Raw genomic sequence first — 14,102 nt, forward strand, 5'->3', positions numbered from 1 at the left:
CAGCAGCTCCAAGAAAGCTGAAAAAACATCTGCTTGGTGCTTTAGGCTAACATCTTCAAGATCAGCCTCTCTGACCTTCAGCGGTTTCTTTCCTGACCTCTACCTCCCCCTCTCCCCTTTCTCACCCCCAACCATTCCAACAATCCTAAGAGTTTCTAAATCTGCTTTAAATACTTTATATCTGGATATCACATGGCTTCTGTTATGCTGACTGATCCCTGATGATAAAGACACCAACCATCACTGTAAGAATTGGGAGATATTCAGTTTATTAGACAATGTGAATGTCTTGAATATCAGATGCATCATCTCAATATGCAAATATCAAATCACATTGCAAAGTCAATTCAAATTACCTGGATTTCTTCTTTGCTTGTCTCTAACAATGACAGACAAGACCATTCTATATTTGATTAGTTTCTTCAGTCTTCAAAATAATTTTTAAAATGATGTTCAAATAAACTTCAAGTAGTTATCTTCAACTTTTTCCAAATAAAAATTCCATTCTTAAGACAGGCTTATGATTCATATACTTGAAATTAATGGCGTTTTGTCTGTAGTAAGAAGTGGGAAATCAAGTTTTAATGAATATAAGAAAACCACTTAACCCTTCTTCATTGTCTGCTACCTCTTCCTCTCCTCCGAAGCCTTTGTTTCTACATTTGCTACTAGAGACTAAATACAGCTTTCACAAAACTGAGGTCTAATCCAGACCTTATATATTTATTTACTTTAATTTTTTAAATGTTTATTTTTGAGAGAGAGAAAGAACTCGAACAGGGGAGGGGCAGAGAGGGAGACACAGAATCCGAAGCAGGATCCAGGCTCTGAGCTGTCAGCACAGAGCCTGACACAGGGCTCAAACCCACAAACTGTGAGATCATGACCTGAGCTGAAGTCAGACCCTTAACCAACTGAGCCACCCAGGCGCCCCCAGATCATATTTAAGAATCAAAATTGTTGTGACTAAATGGAGCTTGGATAATATATGACTCCACTTTGAGTAAGAATTACATTCAAGAAAAACTTGTGCTCAATAAAACCGAGTACATTTTTCCCCGATACCCTTCAAGAAAAGACTGTTTTCAATGTGTTGCAACATTTTTCTCCAGTCTCTTTCCTCATCCTTTTCCTTCTACATGGCTCTCTATTCCTCTATTCAATGTAATAACCAGTAACAAACTTACATAGTGTTTTCTACATACCACCACATATGTTAACATATTTAGTCCTTTAACAACCCTATGATTAGGTGTTATTAGCCCCATACTACAGATGAAGAAGCTGAGACAGAGGGGTTCAATACCTTGCTGAAGGTTACAGAGTGAACAAGTGGCAGGGTCAATGCTAAATGTAATTAGCAGCTGGGCAGCAAGTTCTGAGACCTTTCAATGCCTTTTTCCTTCCACCTAGCCCTCTTTAGCACCTCTTTTGTCCATTTCTCCTTTCTCTGCATCCATTGTTTCTGGCTACCAATTCTCTGTTGTTCCTTGCATTGAAATTTTAGCAACTCCACCATTTCTTCCATTTCTTTTTCCCCCTCACTACCTCAGGATGCTTAAAGAGGGGCCAGGAAGATAGGCTGGAAGGGAGGTGGGAGGAGCCAGGGATGGTTCTGTGAATGCTCAACAGGTATAAGTGGTAGTTTTCTTTTCTTACTAAAAAGAAATTTGTTTTTTTCCCCTATGTTTTGGAGCCAAAGAAATATAAAAAACAAATGAAAGCAATGACACCAATGAGCAACAGAATAAAGCTCAAGTGAGAATTGAAGTCAAGAATTTGGAAGCATAGGTTATAGTAAAGCAGGAAATGTGGTCCCTGAACTAGTCTCTTTTGTTTTCCTGTGCCTTCCCCATGACCCTCTGTTCTTTCTTTCCTTGATATGGCTCCAGATGTGGTCTGAGGATGCGGTGGGGATGAAGATGACCTGAGAAAGGATTCAGGTAGGAAAGAAATAGATAAGAATAGATTACAGAGAAATCACTTAATCTAGTATGTCAAAGTGGAGCTTAAGGCCTTTGAGCTCATGGGGCTTTCTGTGCCATAAAAATTTCAAATAATTCCAAATAATACGTGTGTAAAAGCTGCCTTTGAACCAGGGAATTCACATTTTTATTATTTTTATTGTTCTCAAAACAGCTGATCAAATAGGTACTCAGTAGCTTTTGTTTTCTGGCTTTCAAACCACAGTACTGTTATGAACTTGTTTTTGGTTTTGTTTGTATTTTCGAAACGGAAGCCGTATCCATCGAGGATAAACACCATGAGTGCTAGGAGAAACACATGTGCACATCCAATTTGCTTCTTTTTTTTTTAATATTTTTATTTATTTCTAGGAGAGAGAGAGAGACAGCGTGAGCAGGGAAGGGTCAGAGAGAGAGGGAGATACAGACTCTGAAACAGGCTCCAGGCTCTGAGCTGGCAGTCAGCACAGAGCCCGACGAGGGGCTCGAACCCACGAACCGTGAGATCATGACCTAAGCGAAAGTCGGACGCTTAACCGACTAAGCCACCCAGGCGACCCACATCCAATTTGCTTCTAAGATAGACTGACCCAGTATCACATTTCAGAAAGAAAGTTCCTATCGTTTTTCAAATTACAATACTATAGTATACTTTGATTGATATTCACAACCCTCCGGCTTTCTGAAATGCTAAATAGCATATAATTGCTTTTAAAATTAAAACTAATACAGATTAGGGACACCTGTGTGGCTCAGTCGGTTAAGCATCTGGCTCTGGATTTCAGCTTAGGTCATGATCCACGGTTGCTGAGATAGAGCCCAGGGTTGGTCTCTGTGCTGACAGTGCAGAGCCTGCTTAGGATTCTCTCTCCACCCCCTCTCCCTGGCCTCTGCCTCTCTTTTTCTCAAAATAAATAAATAAACATTAAAAAAAAACCTAATACAGATTAAGTTTAAAAAATTTTTGAGAGCTCTGCTGCATTTGTGTGTGTGTGTGTGTGTGTGTGAGAGAGAGAGAGAGAGAGAGAGAGAGACAAAGAGACAGAGAGACAGAAAGAGAGAGAGAGAGATTAGCACCACCCTTGTACATGTAGGAATTAGGAGTGAAAAAATTCCTCAGCTCTTGATATTTAGAAATTCAAGATTGGAGACAAAATAAAACACAGTTTAATCCTATTAGCATCGATTTGATAATAGAAACGTTTAAAATAGATGTTTATACAGCACTGGCCTTCTAAGTAAGTCTGGGGCTATTTCAGGAACTCTAAGAAAGTGTCTGTTTTTCCTCTGCTTTCTTGATTTCTTAAATAAAAATAAATCCTACTCCTAATGATATGAAGAGGTTTTTTTTTTTCTTTTTTTATTGCTTTCCCTGAAATGGATTTTAATAGGGAGCAAATAAAGATAAAAAGCTTTTCCATCTGGGAAAAGAGTGAAGATAGATAAGGCTTTTGTGGCACTCCTCAAATCAGTGGAGTGGATTTAAAAGTGCTGGATTTAAAACAATTGGGGGAATGGTGAGGGCAACCTTTTTATCTAGTATTTGACCAAACTATAGTCAAATATTTGTGGTATCTTAAGTCCATTTTGGGGAATATTTATTCTCTTTCAGCTCCAGTGCCATGAAATGGAATAGTATTACACTTGAAAGTCCTATCTATACAGTGAAATTCTTTAAGTGCACATCAGAATCTTGATTAGTAAGATAACTACAGTGATGCATTTGATACTATTTTTAGTTTCAGAGTCAAATAGTAAATCTATGCATGTCTTTTATTTGGAAATCAATGAAAATTAAACAATAACAGATAGATGTCAATTGCTAGGCAAAATATTTGAGTAGAGAGCTGGTGTCAATAACTAATATTTATTTTCTGTTTAAAATTTAAAATACCTGTACTTTCTTTTCACATTTGAGTCCAGAATATCCATTGCGACAAGAACACACATTAGGAAATACACATCTGCCTCCATAAAGACACTTTTGTTTGCAAATTGCTGGAATATAAAAAATTTACAATGACCATTTTTTGACACAAATACTTGTGACATACTCTCTTCTGGTGGTCTGAAGCCATTTGGCAATAAAAATGATCATAAGATTTTATGAATGACCAGTTGCACTCCCATTCTTGTGCAGCCAAAACACACAGACACACACACTCACACACAGGTAAAAACAAAACACTCAAAGCTCAACATGACAGTTTCACAATTCTATAAAGATATTATAAAGCAAACAAAATTTTCATTGGCTATCTTTTAAATAGTGGTTATATGTTTTTGTTTTCTTTAGAGAGGAGATTCAAATCAGTAATATAAGATAGCATTCATAATTTGCTTTTTAATAACTTAGCAAAGATTTAAAAGACACAATGCAGTACTGGCCAGTGCATGGAAAACTGACAATTTAATATGCTATCATTGGAAGTTTAATGTGAAACAACTTTATTAGAAACTTCCTAAAGATTTTTACACTAGCAATTTCTTCCTCAAAATATCTCCACAAGAAATTTAAAAATACCTATATGTATCTCAATATACTTCAATATCAGTCTAGTTATCTATCATCTACCTAATCTATCCACCAATATTATCATCTACCTACCTACCCACTTACAGAAAGAAAATGCTTATTATAATAATAACTTGTAAACGATTACAATATTCAACATTAGGGAAAAAGTCAAGTGAACTTTGGATATATATATAGTGATATGTATTATACATACAGTGATATGTATTATATACATATATACTATTTCATTTAAAATTATGTTTTGAAGGACATGGAAAATGCTTTTAAGTCATAGTAAGTGAAAATAAGCATAATATAATATTACATACAATACAGTTATTTTTCATGGGAGAGGTATTTGCTTCCATAGTTCATACTGAAAGCTTACAAAATTCAAGGATAATATTCTCTTTGGTATAAGTGCAGCAGTAAAAAATTTGGTTTTTATCCATGCTGCCATGTATGGTTGGGAAGTTGTACAATGCACAAAGCCCCCAGAGCTGAGGCAGCACTTTTCACATCACAGACATCGTAGATTTGCATATTTGTCACAATAGCTTTCCAGCAGACGACAATAAGACATCTTGGTCAGATAACATCAATATTGAGAGTTTCTGGAAATTGGAAATGAAACATTTTGAGGAGGGGACTTTGAAAAATTCACACAGAAGTGCTGCAAGGTGCAAAAATAGAATGCACACCTTCAGGTCGTACTCAGAGTACCTCAATCCACACTTACTGGGGCACATTTCCACATTAACAAGCTTTTAATATCTCCTCATTCTCTCTCATGGTCCACAAAGACCTCTCTCCAGAATAAGCAGCCCAGACTCAGGATGATGGCCCTTTTTTTTTTTTTTTTTTAGCATTTTATCACATATAACTTCCAATGAGAAATAGTGATTTTTGAGCAGATATTTCTTAAGTAAGTACTAGAAGTGAATTCCTTGATAATACTTTCCTAAGATGAAAAATGTATAAATTATAATAGCACTTGCTAATAAAATATGGTCTAAGAGTCCTGAAAATTATATGCAGAATCTATGATATATTGAAACAAGTGTGGTTCATAAGACATCAAAAAGTAGGACCAGTATTTTTAGTAAAAATATATGGTCATTTTTGCAACTGTATAATTTCATTTTATGACACATTTGGATCACCAGTTTTGAAATTATATAATTTATGATCATTTTAAAATATTTGGGGGAGAGGAGATTTCCAGTTTTCCCCATTAAGCTATTAATATTAATTTGTTAATAGTTTAACATTATTTCAAGTTTTCATAAATTTCAAAATTAGATAACTGATTTTCCTCAATACCTTGAAGATCCATGTATGTAAAATCTATAACTAAGAAAAGGGACATATACTAAAATACTAAAATCATAACAGGATTACTTTTGGTTGATAGAATCTGGGACAATTAAGTTTTTGAAACTTTTTTATATTTTCTATGATTTTCTTGATTGATATGTATTTTTCTCACAATATGAAAAAATATTTAAAGTATATATCAAAAACCTTCTTCAGAACATCTGAGAGAACTTCAAAGACAGCCCACAGACCATAATTTGGAGTTACCTATATCAAACAAAATATTAATATATTTTACCATATTTTCTTTTAAATGGGTATAACAACGAGTAAGTTTTCCTTTTATTTCCAAAACCAGTTTTTAAATGTATAAGCATTCTGGGATTTGTTTTTTTCTATGATTTCTCCTCACAGAATACTTTGTTTAATAACTGTAACAGATTCGGGTTTAGAACATATAGTAAGAAACAAATTGTGTAGGCTTACGTATTTGGCAGTGAATTCCTTCCCATATGGTAGGACAGTGGCATATACTGGGAGCCATACATTCACCACCATTTTTACATTTCTGTAAACAGATAGCTGCAAACAGAAATATAAACAATTTAAAAATTTAATGTGCTACTGAGTGTTATGTGGAAACTAATTTGACAATAAACTATTTGTAAAAAAAAATAAAAAAATAAAAAAAATTTAATGTGCTAGTCAAGTACTCACATAAATCACAATAAGTTTCACTAAAGAAAAAGAGACAATTAAAAGTTAATGATTTAAAGGAGGTTTCCCTTAACATTGTATCAAGAACATTTTCCAATGTCACTGCTGATTCTTGACATAGGTGACATTAACGGCTGTGTAATGTTCCACTGATCAAATGCATCATAATTTAACTTCCCCTCAATTTGTTGGACATTTGTGTTACTTCTTGTTTTTCACTGTGATCAATACACTATAATAGCTGCTAATTTTAAAAAGTAATTTATAAAAAAGGGAAAATATGAAACATTTGAATGAGGAGAGCTGCTATCAACTCAAAATACAGCCAGACTTGAAAGCAATGGCACTCACCTTGGAAGGTTCTGAACTAGTTGGTCTGAGACATGGTCAAGAAATCAGTAATTTTTTTAAATGATTTATTTTTATTTTTGAGAGAGTCAGTGTCAGTGGGAGAGGGGTAGGAGGGATGAGGACAGAAGATCCGAAGCAGGCTCCACGCTGGCAGCAGTGAGCCAATGCACAGGACTAGAACTCACAAACCGTGTGATCATGACCTGAGCCAAAGTTGGACCCTCAACCCAGCCACCCCGGTGCCCTTGAATCAGTAATTTTTTATACCTTTCTCTGGACCCTAGAGAAGGAGACAGGACTTAAAGACTTGTCATTTATCCTGGCAATCATAGTGGACTGACTGTAAAATACAGCATATCCTCTTTCTGTGCTAACCTGAAAGAATGAATTCAGAGCACTTGGGATTTTACTCTAGTTCACAAAAAAATCCCCTAGAGTAGGAACAAAGAATCAAAACTCAAAACAAAACAAACAAACAAAAGAAAATGCCCTGTGTAGTAAATTCTGCTTGACGTTCTCAAGTGGCTTTAGCATTTAAGAGTTTTCTTTTAGGGGCGACTGGGTGGCTCAGATGGTTAAGTGTCTGACTTTGGTTCAGGTTATAATCTCACGGGTTTGTGAGATTGGGCCCCACGTCAGGCTCTGTACTGACAGCTCAGAGCCTGGAGCCTGCTTCGGATTCTGTGTCTCCCTCTCTCTCTTCTTTACTCCTGCTCATACCCTCTCTCTCTTTAATGTTCAAAGCCAATAAACATTTAAAATAGTTGTTTCAAAAGGAGTATTCCTCTTACGTGTGTTGCACTGTTTCCCTCTCCAACCGGAAGGACAAGAGCAAATGTTTGGTCCAACACATTTTCCTCCATTCATGCACATGGGATCACAGATACCTTAGGGTAAAAGAATGAAATATCAGCCTTCAAATATCAGTAGGTTTAGCTATTTAATGCGTTTGCTTTACTTGTAGTTAAAAAACACATTTAGTGGGATCTTACTTTTTTGGCATCTCCTACCAGTGTATCCTTCACGACAGGCACATACATTATTTCTCATGCAGCGGCCACCATTCTTACAAGGAGGGTGACAGATAGCTAAAAGAACACATGGCAGCAATCTGTGAATGTTACACATTCAATTATTATATATTACATATTACATCATGTGGTTGTTATCTATGGGGCTATAAGGCAGAGAAAGGTGCTATAAAAATAAAAAAAGATCACAACTGCAAGACCTTAAGACTATCCTTTCTAAATGCTTATAACTTTAAGCAGTTACTGGATTAGCACAATTTGAAATGTATTGATGAAGTGTTCATAACAAATGGCATCTTTGGTATTGTAGTGCTTAAATTATGAAGCTTATCTTATAATTCACTTTTCTTAGATGTAAAGAGTAAAATGATCTGGCAGAACCAAGAAAATAAGTCACAACTGAGCTCAAAATAAGAAATGTACCTATTCCTGTGGAAACCATAAAAATCCCAACAATATGTCTCATGATTTTTGGAAAATAATTTTTAGTTGACTTTTGAATACCTACTGAGGTCTTCAAGGCAGAGCTTAGTATGCGACTTATCCCTATAAAAGCTTAGTGAACAGTTCTTTTAACAATAAATCCTGGCTTTGTTAGGAATATTTACTGGATAACCTTGACTATACTGAACTAGTAACTTCTATGTACATATTCCACTCCACAGAATTCAGAATATTTTATTTATCATCTTTTATGAGAATATTTATATAGCTTCATGTTTCTTCTAGATATGACAATTAAATGCCTTTATTTAAAAAAAATAATAGATAGGCAAACCTGCCTGGAAATTTAAAAATTCATTTTTTTCTCTAAATGATAATTAAATGGATTTTAGTTTATATTTTAAAAACAAATGTCAAATTAACTTATTTTGGTAACAAGGCTATTTAGACTAACTCCCAGTTTTGAATTAGATCCATCTTTAATAACTACTTTCTTTATTTCCAAACAGTTGAACAAAAAAATAATCTAATTTCAAACAGATTCCAAACTGAAAATAATATAGTACTTTATGTATAAAAACAAAATAACTGAATGATTTTAGCAAATGGATAATTTCTACTCTTTTAGACTGAGACTTTTCTGATTAATGCTTCAGTCTACTTTCTCTGGTGTTTATTTGGTACTTTTTATAAAAAGTACATTTTCTACTTCCTAACCTTAATACAACTTACAATCATTTATATTATTAGAAAAAAAAAAGTTTGCTCTCTATTGTAAAAACACTGTAGGAAATGCCTATGGTTACAAATTAAAACTAAAACAAAAATAAAAGACCAATTTATTATGCGTAACCTTGCTATAATCAATACTCATCCACACCACAAAACTTGAGTGAAGAGATAAATACTACATTTATACAACAAAACATATATAAATAAAGTAAAATAAAGAGATGCCATAAAACAGGTTTGATCTTGTCCACTTCTAAGCCCATTTTATGAAAAGGATGTTTAGGAGAAAATCAACCTACATATATACCTATATATTCTCTAAGCCTCACACAGACTCCAAAATGAGCTACGTAATCCAGCCTCACCTACCATGTGGAATGGACTCATGACATTCAAAGATGTGAAGGAAATAAAATGTATTTAAACATCTCTCCAGCAACACATTATAGCCACTTATGAATGGAGTAGTTTAACTCTTTCATCATGTCTCTAGTCCAATTTTTATCTTTCTCATTTGAAATCCTACAGAACACACAATATATATTCCATATTTTATGCATTTTCTGCCTATTTTTATTTAGTGACTTTGAATGTGTGTACCATTTTCCCTTTCCACAATTTGGGCTCACATAGGCTCACGAGAGGATCACATCTTAATCATATCACATTTGCTATTCCTGTACTTCGGTGATGGTTCCTTTTCCATCTCAACTGCAACCTAAGAATCCCAGCTAACCTCCACATAAATAAAAGAAATGAAGTCACCTCAAAGTATAACATGCTCAAAAAAGAATAGATTTTAGGTTTTAAATTAGGACAGGCTCTGACATGTTTTACTAAAAATCTACTCTGCATTTTGCATAAGTTCAAATATATGAAGATGTAGAAAATAGATTTTAAATTTCATTTATTGACATTAATTCATGCCTATACTGTCAGCTTCAGGACATGCTCATTATTCTGAAAAAATCCATCACATTTCTATATCAGGAAAAGTGTTGAAATAGCAGGCCACACAGGGGGAAAATGATGCATCTGTATGTCCTGATATCACCTTGTCCAGTTCTGTGCATAGCTTGCTTTTCACAAATGTTTAATAAAACTAATGTTGAAAGATCCTGAGGTAATAGTGGGCATTTGATTGACCATAAATCAAACATTTTTTGCTATAAGTGCAGAAAAAATGATACCATTGCATGCAACAGATTCCTAGAGAACTTTGCTTATTTGGTTCACACCTTGATCCTAAAAAACTGCATGGACAAGTGACAAAATTGGGAGCTTAATGTATAGTGAATAAATATAAATATTTTATATAATAACTCATACATTTCCAGGATCTAGTCATTAAACAGCCACAATTGTACCATAACAAGAAATAGAGAAAAAAACTTTTGAGAATTGTCTTTCATTTACTCAGAGTTCTGTTTATGCCCCTCTCTTGGTATTCATAAAGAAAGAATAATTACCATTCTGACACTGTGCACCAAAGAATCCATTTGGACAGAAGCAAGTGTTTGGCTTATCACAGGAACCACCATTGAGGCAAACAGGGTCACACAAAGCTAATGAACAGCAGGGGGAAGAGAGACCATAAAAGTTTTATTATTTAAAATCTAAAAGCTGAACTGAAGTACAAACTGGTGCCTAATGAAATATTTTATTTTTACTGCAAGGAAAAGCCATAACCTATAATTAATTTGACTTTGCCAAACATAAGAAGAATGAAATAACTGGATAATAGCTTTAAAAATCTATTCATTATGTCTACAAACAAAATCTGTTCATTAAGTCTACAAACAATACCAAGCTAAGAATATGGAAGTTATGATTAGAATCAGAATGTCCTCTGCAAGCTGAAAACAATGATGGTAAATTAGAAGACATTTCAGCAGCACTAACTGGGCAGTCTGTAACCTGCTCAGTACATGTGGCCACATGTGTACCTCTTTAGGTCTCCATCTCAATTCATTTTTTTATTGCTTTTTTAATGTTTTACTTATTTCTGAGAGAGAGAGAGAGGGAGAGACAGCGTGAGCAGGGATGGTCAGAGAGAGAGGGAGATACAGAATCTGAAACAGGCTCCAGGCTCTGAGCTAGCTGGCAGCACAGAGCCCGACACGGGGCTCGAACCCACGAACCGTGAGATCATGATCTGAGCCGAAGTTAGACACTTAACTGACTGAGCCACCGAGGCACCCCTCTCCATCTCAATTCAAGTAGGAACACTGTGCTCAAGTCCTAGGACACTCAAAAGCATTCTCTGTTTTGACTTCTTTGCCTTTGTTCCTCTTTGAGAGGCACCCCTAATTCCATTTTCCAACCCAGACTCTACCCATTCTCCAAAGTCTACCTCAACACTATTTTCTTCCAAACTGCACTCGCCAGAATGAATTTCTGTCTTCTCTGCTTTCAAGGAACTGTGCAGTAATTACGTTGCTTATTATAATCCAACTTGTACCATACTCATTTTAAATAATTGTATCCTGTGTCTTCTTCACTAACGACATGCTTCTTGAAGTCAAGGAAAAAAACCAAAATGATCTTTGTTTCTCCTTGTATCATGCTTCCCACATAGTTGGCAAGCTATAAACATTAAGTGAAATTTATTTTGAGAAAAGTCATTAGATCACAAGTTAGATTACACACAGATAACTGCAAATATTAGTGGCAAAAAAGTAAGCCTAATACTGTTATAAAGAAATGGAATAGCATGATGGTGTCGCTTAACTCAGTTGCCTGAATGTTTAATGAAAGAGAATGTCTGTGCTGTGATTAAAAAAGAAAACTTGAGAGACTGATAAGATGTAACATGATTTGTTTCTCTCCACCATAAGGCAAGTGGATGATGAGAATATAGAGAAAGAAGAAAAAGAAGAAGAAGTAGTAGTAGTAGTAGTAGTTGGGCTGAATAACACTAAAGCTGAAATATACTCTATAGTCTAATACAGGAAGAAAACAAATAAAAATAAAAGATATTTTTATTAAAACTTCTACTAATCTTGTCAGATTAGTTTAATGCTTTTGGGTGCTGGGTTAGGACACTGGTGCATTTAACTTTTTTTTTTTTTTAACTGACTTATTCATTGAAAAAATTTCTGATTTTACCTGTATCACAAGTAGGTCCAGACCAGCCAGGCTTGCACTGGCAAATATCTGGTGTAAGACATTCACCTCCATTTTCACAGTGCCTGTTACAAATCACTAAAGTCATAGAATAAAAATAAAAGCAAGTTAAATTAGGCTTGGAATTGGCCATGTTATTGGGTATTATCTAGGTAGCTCATAACTGCCAATCATATCCTCTAATGAGTAAATTCAGAGTGAAAAATAAAAATAACCTATATTTTGGCTTTAAATGGTCTCCAATTCTCATATTGTTATTTTTTGGTAACAGATTTAGGGAAAGAAGAAAATCATTGATCTGAATGGTAAACAAGAGTTGGCTATTTAAGAAAATTATTAGGTACTAATTAATGAAAATAATTTTAGATATAAATTAAACAAGATAAACTTATATGCAAATCAACAAACCGGAATTCTTATTATCTCAAAGAAACAGTCATGAATCGGGTCAAGAAGAGAATTGTTTCCAAGAACAAACTTTTTTTAAAAAATATTTATTTGTTTTTGAGAGCGAGAGAGAGTGGTCTGTGGCTCAAACCCACAGACCGTGAGATCATGACCTGAGCCAAAGTTGGTTGGTTAACCGACTGAGCCACCTAGGCGCCCCAAGAACAAACTTCTTTATCTTAGTACTGGTACCCAGTGTTCCCAGTGTTACACAGAATGATAACCATCATAATAATTCAGGAATGTATGTTTGGGTTTTTAAAAATATTTATTTATTTTTGAGAGAGAGCAAATGTGAGTGGTAGAGGAGCACAGAGAGAGAGGGAGGCACAGAATCTAAAGCAGGCTCCAGGGTCTGAGCTGTCTGCACAGAGCCCAACACATGGCTCAAGCTCATGAACTGCAAGATGGTGACTTGAGCCGCAGTCGGACACTTAACCGACTGAGCCACCCAGGCGCCCCAGGAATGTATATTTTTTTAGTGTTTGGGTTTATCTTAGCATTAAAGCCATCAACTGTTAAAAGGAGCAGTTTCGTCACATTAGGCTGCAAAGGAGTTTTGCTTACTTGTTTCACACCTCGGTCCCACAAAACCATAGGGACAAGTGCAGAGATTTCCAGCCAAGCAGGTGCCACCATGTCGACAAGGAGGACTACAATGTTCTGCAGACACAAATTATACTAGTAAGTCAGCTCTTAATGAAGAAAATGTTTCTTTATATGTATGAATCATGGCCACAATAAACTCTCTTGTAAAAGTAATTTATAATAAACGAGTTTGCTTTTACTTTGAAATTTAGTTCTGTGGGATTGACTATACAAGTTCATACTCTCAAAACACCAACAAATCATCAGCAGATTTTGGTTTATAACTGGTAGATAGCTGACTGGAAATATACCATCTTAGGTTTCTTCTGCAAAATGAGGCTTGGACTTACACTTTTCTGCCCTAAACATAGAATAGTTCTATATTTCCATGATTATTTTCCCAGGCTATCGATATTGAGTGTTTCTGTTATTCACTTCGGATTTACTTTAACTTGTTAATTTGTACCTTGCCTTGGCATGGAAGTATTTAGTGTGGCTATTAGTTTATTAATAATTATTTGTACCATCTGTCAAAGTATATTCTTCAAAATATTATATTCAAAATAGTAAATGTGTTTAAAATATTATCCATTTAAAAAATTTCATCCACTCCTCTCTTAAGATTTCAACCAAAATAATAAAATTATGTACCTATAGACATGTTTTTAAAAATCACTTTTTAGGATTCCTTGTACTACCTCATATCTTCTAATTATTTGGTATTTAACATTTTCTTGGAGCCATGTTTGACAAGTCATTCAATAATCAGGTGTCCTTTGCTTGAATATGGTACCTTAAAACTAAATCTCCAAGATATTTCTGGAGACAATTTTACCAAGGAGAGATCAGCCATTACTCTCTGGATGT

The 14,102-nt window shown here is 34.9% G+C and overlaps 1 protein-coding gene across 1 annotated transcript in view; it reads right to left on the reverse strand.

Annotated features, from left to right (window-relative positions):
• Positions 1-344: 344 nt before the first annotated feature.
• VWDE (von Willebrand factor D and EGF domains) overlaps positions 345-14,102 on the reverse strand; it is a 73,904-nt gene continuing 60,146 nt past the window's right edge. Inside the window, 8 exon segments of the mRNA XM_039256396.1 lie at positions 345-554; positions 3,859-3,962; positions 6,286-6,381; positions 7,659-7,754; positions 7,860-7,955; positions 10,544-10,639; positions 12,183-12,278; positions 13,215-13,310. Of these exon segments, the coding sequence (XP_039112327.1) occupies positions 540-554; positions 3,859-3,962; positions 6,286-6,381; positions 7,659-7,754; positions 7,860-7,955; positions 10,544-10,639; positions 12,183-12,278; positions 13,215-13,310 (695 nt within the window). The 3' untranslated portion in view covers positions 345-539.

The sequence above is a fragment of the Hyaena hyaena genome, unplaced genomic scaffold (assembly GCF_003009895.1).
Source record: "Hyaena hyaena isolate Hyena2069 unplaced genomic scaffold, ASM300989v1 scaffold_569, whole genome shotgun sequence".
Classification (NCBI taxonomy): Eukaryota; Metazoa; Chordata; class Mammalia; order Carnivora; family Hyaenidae; genus Hyaena; species Hyaena hyaena.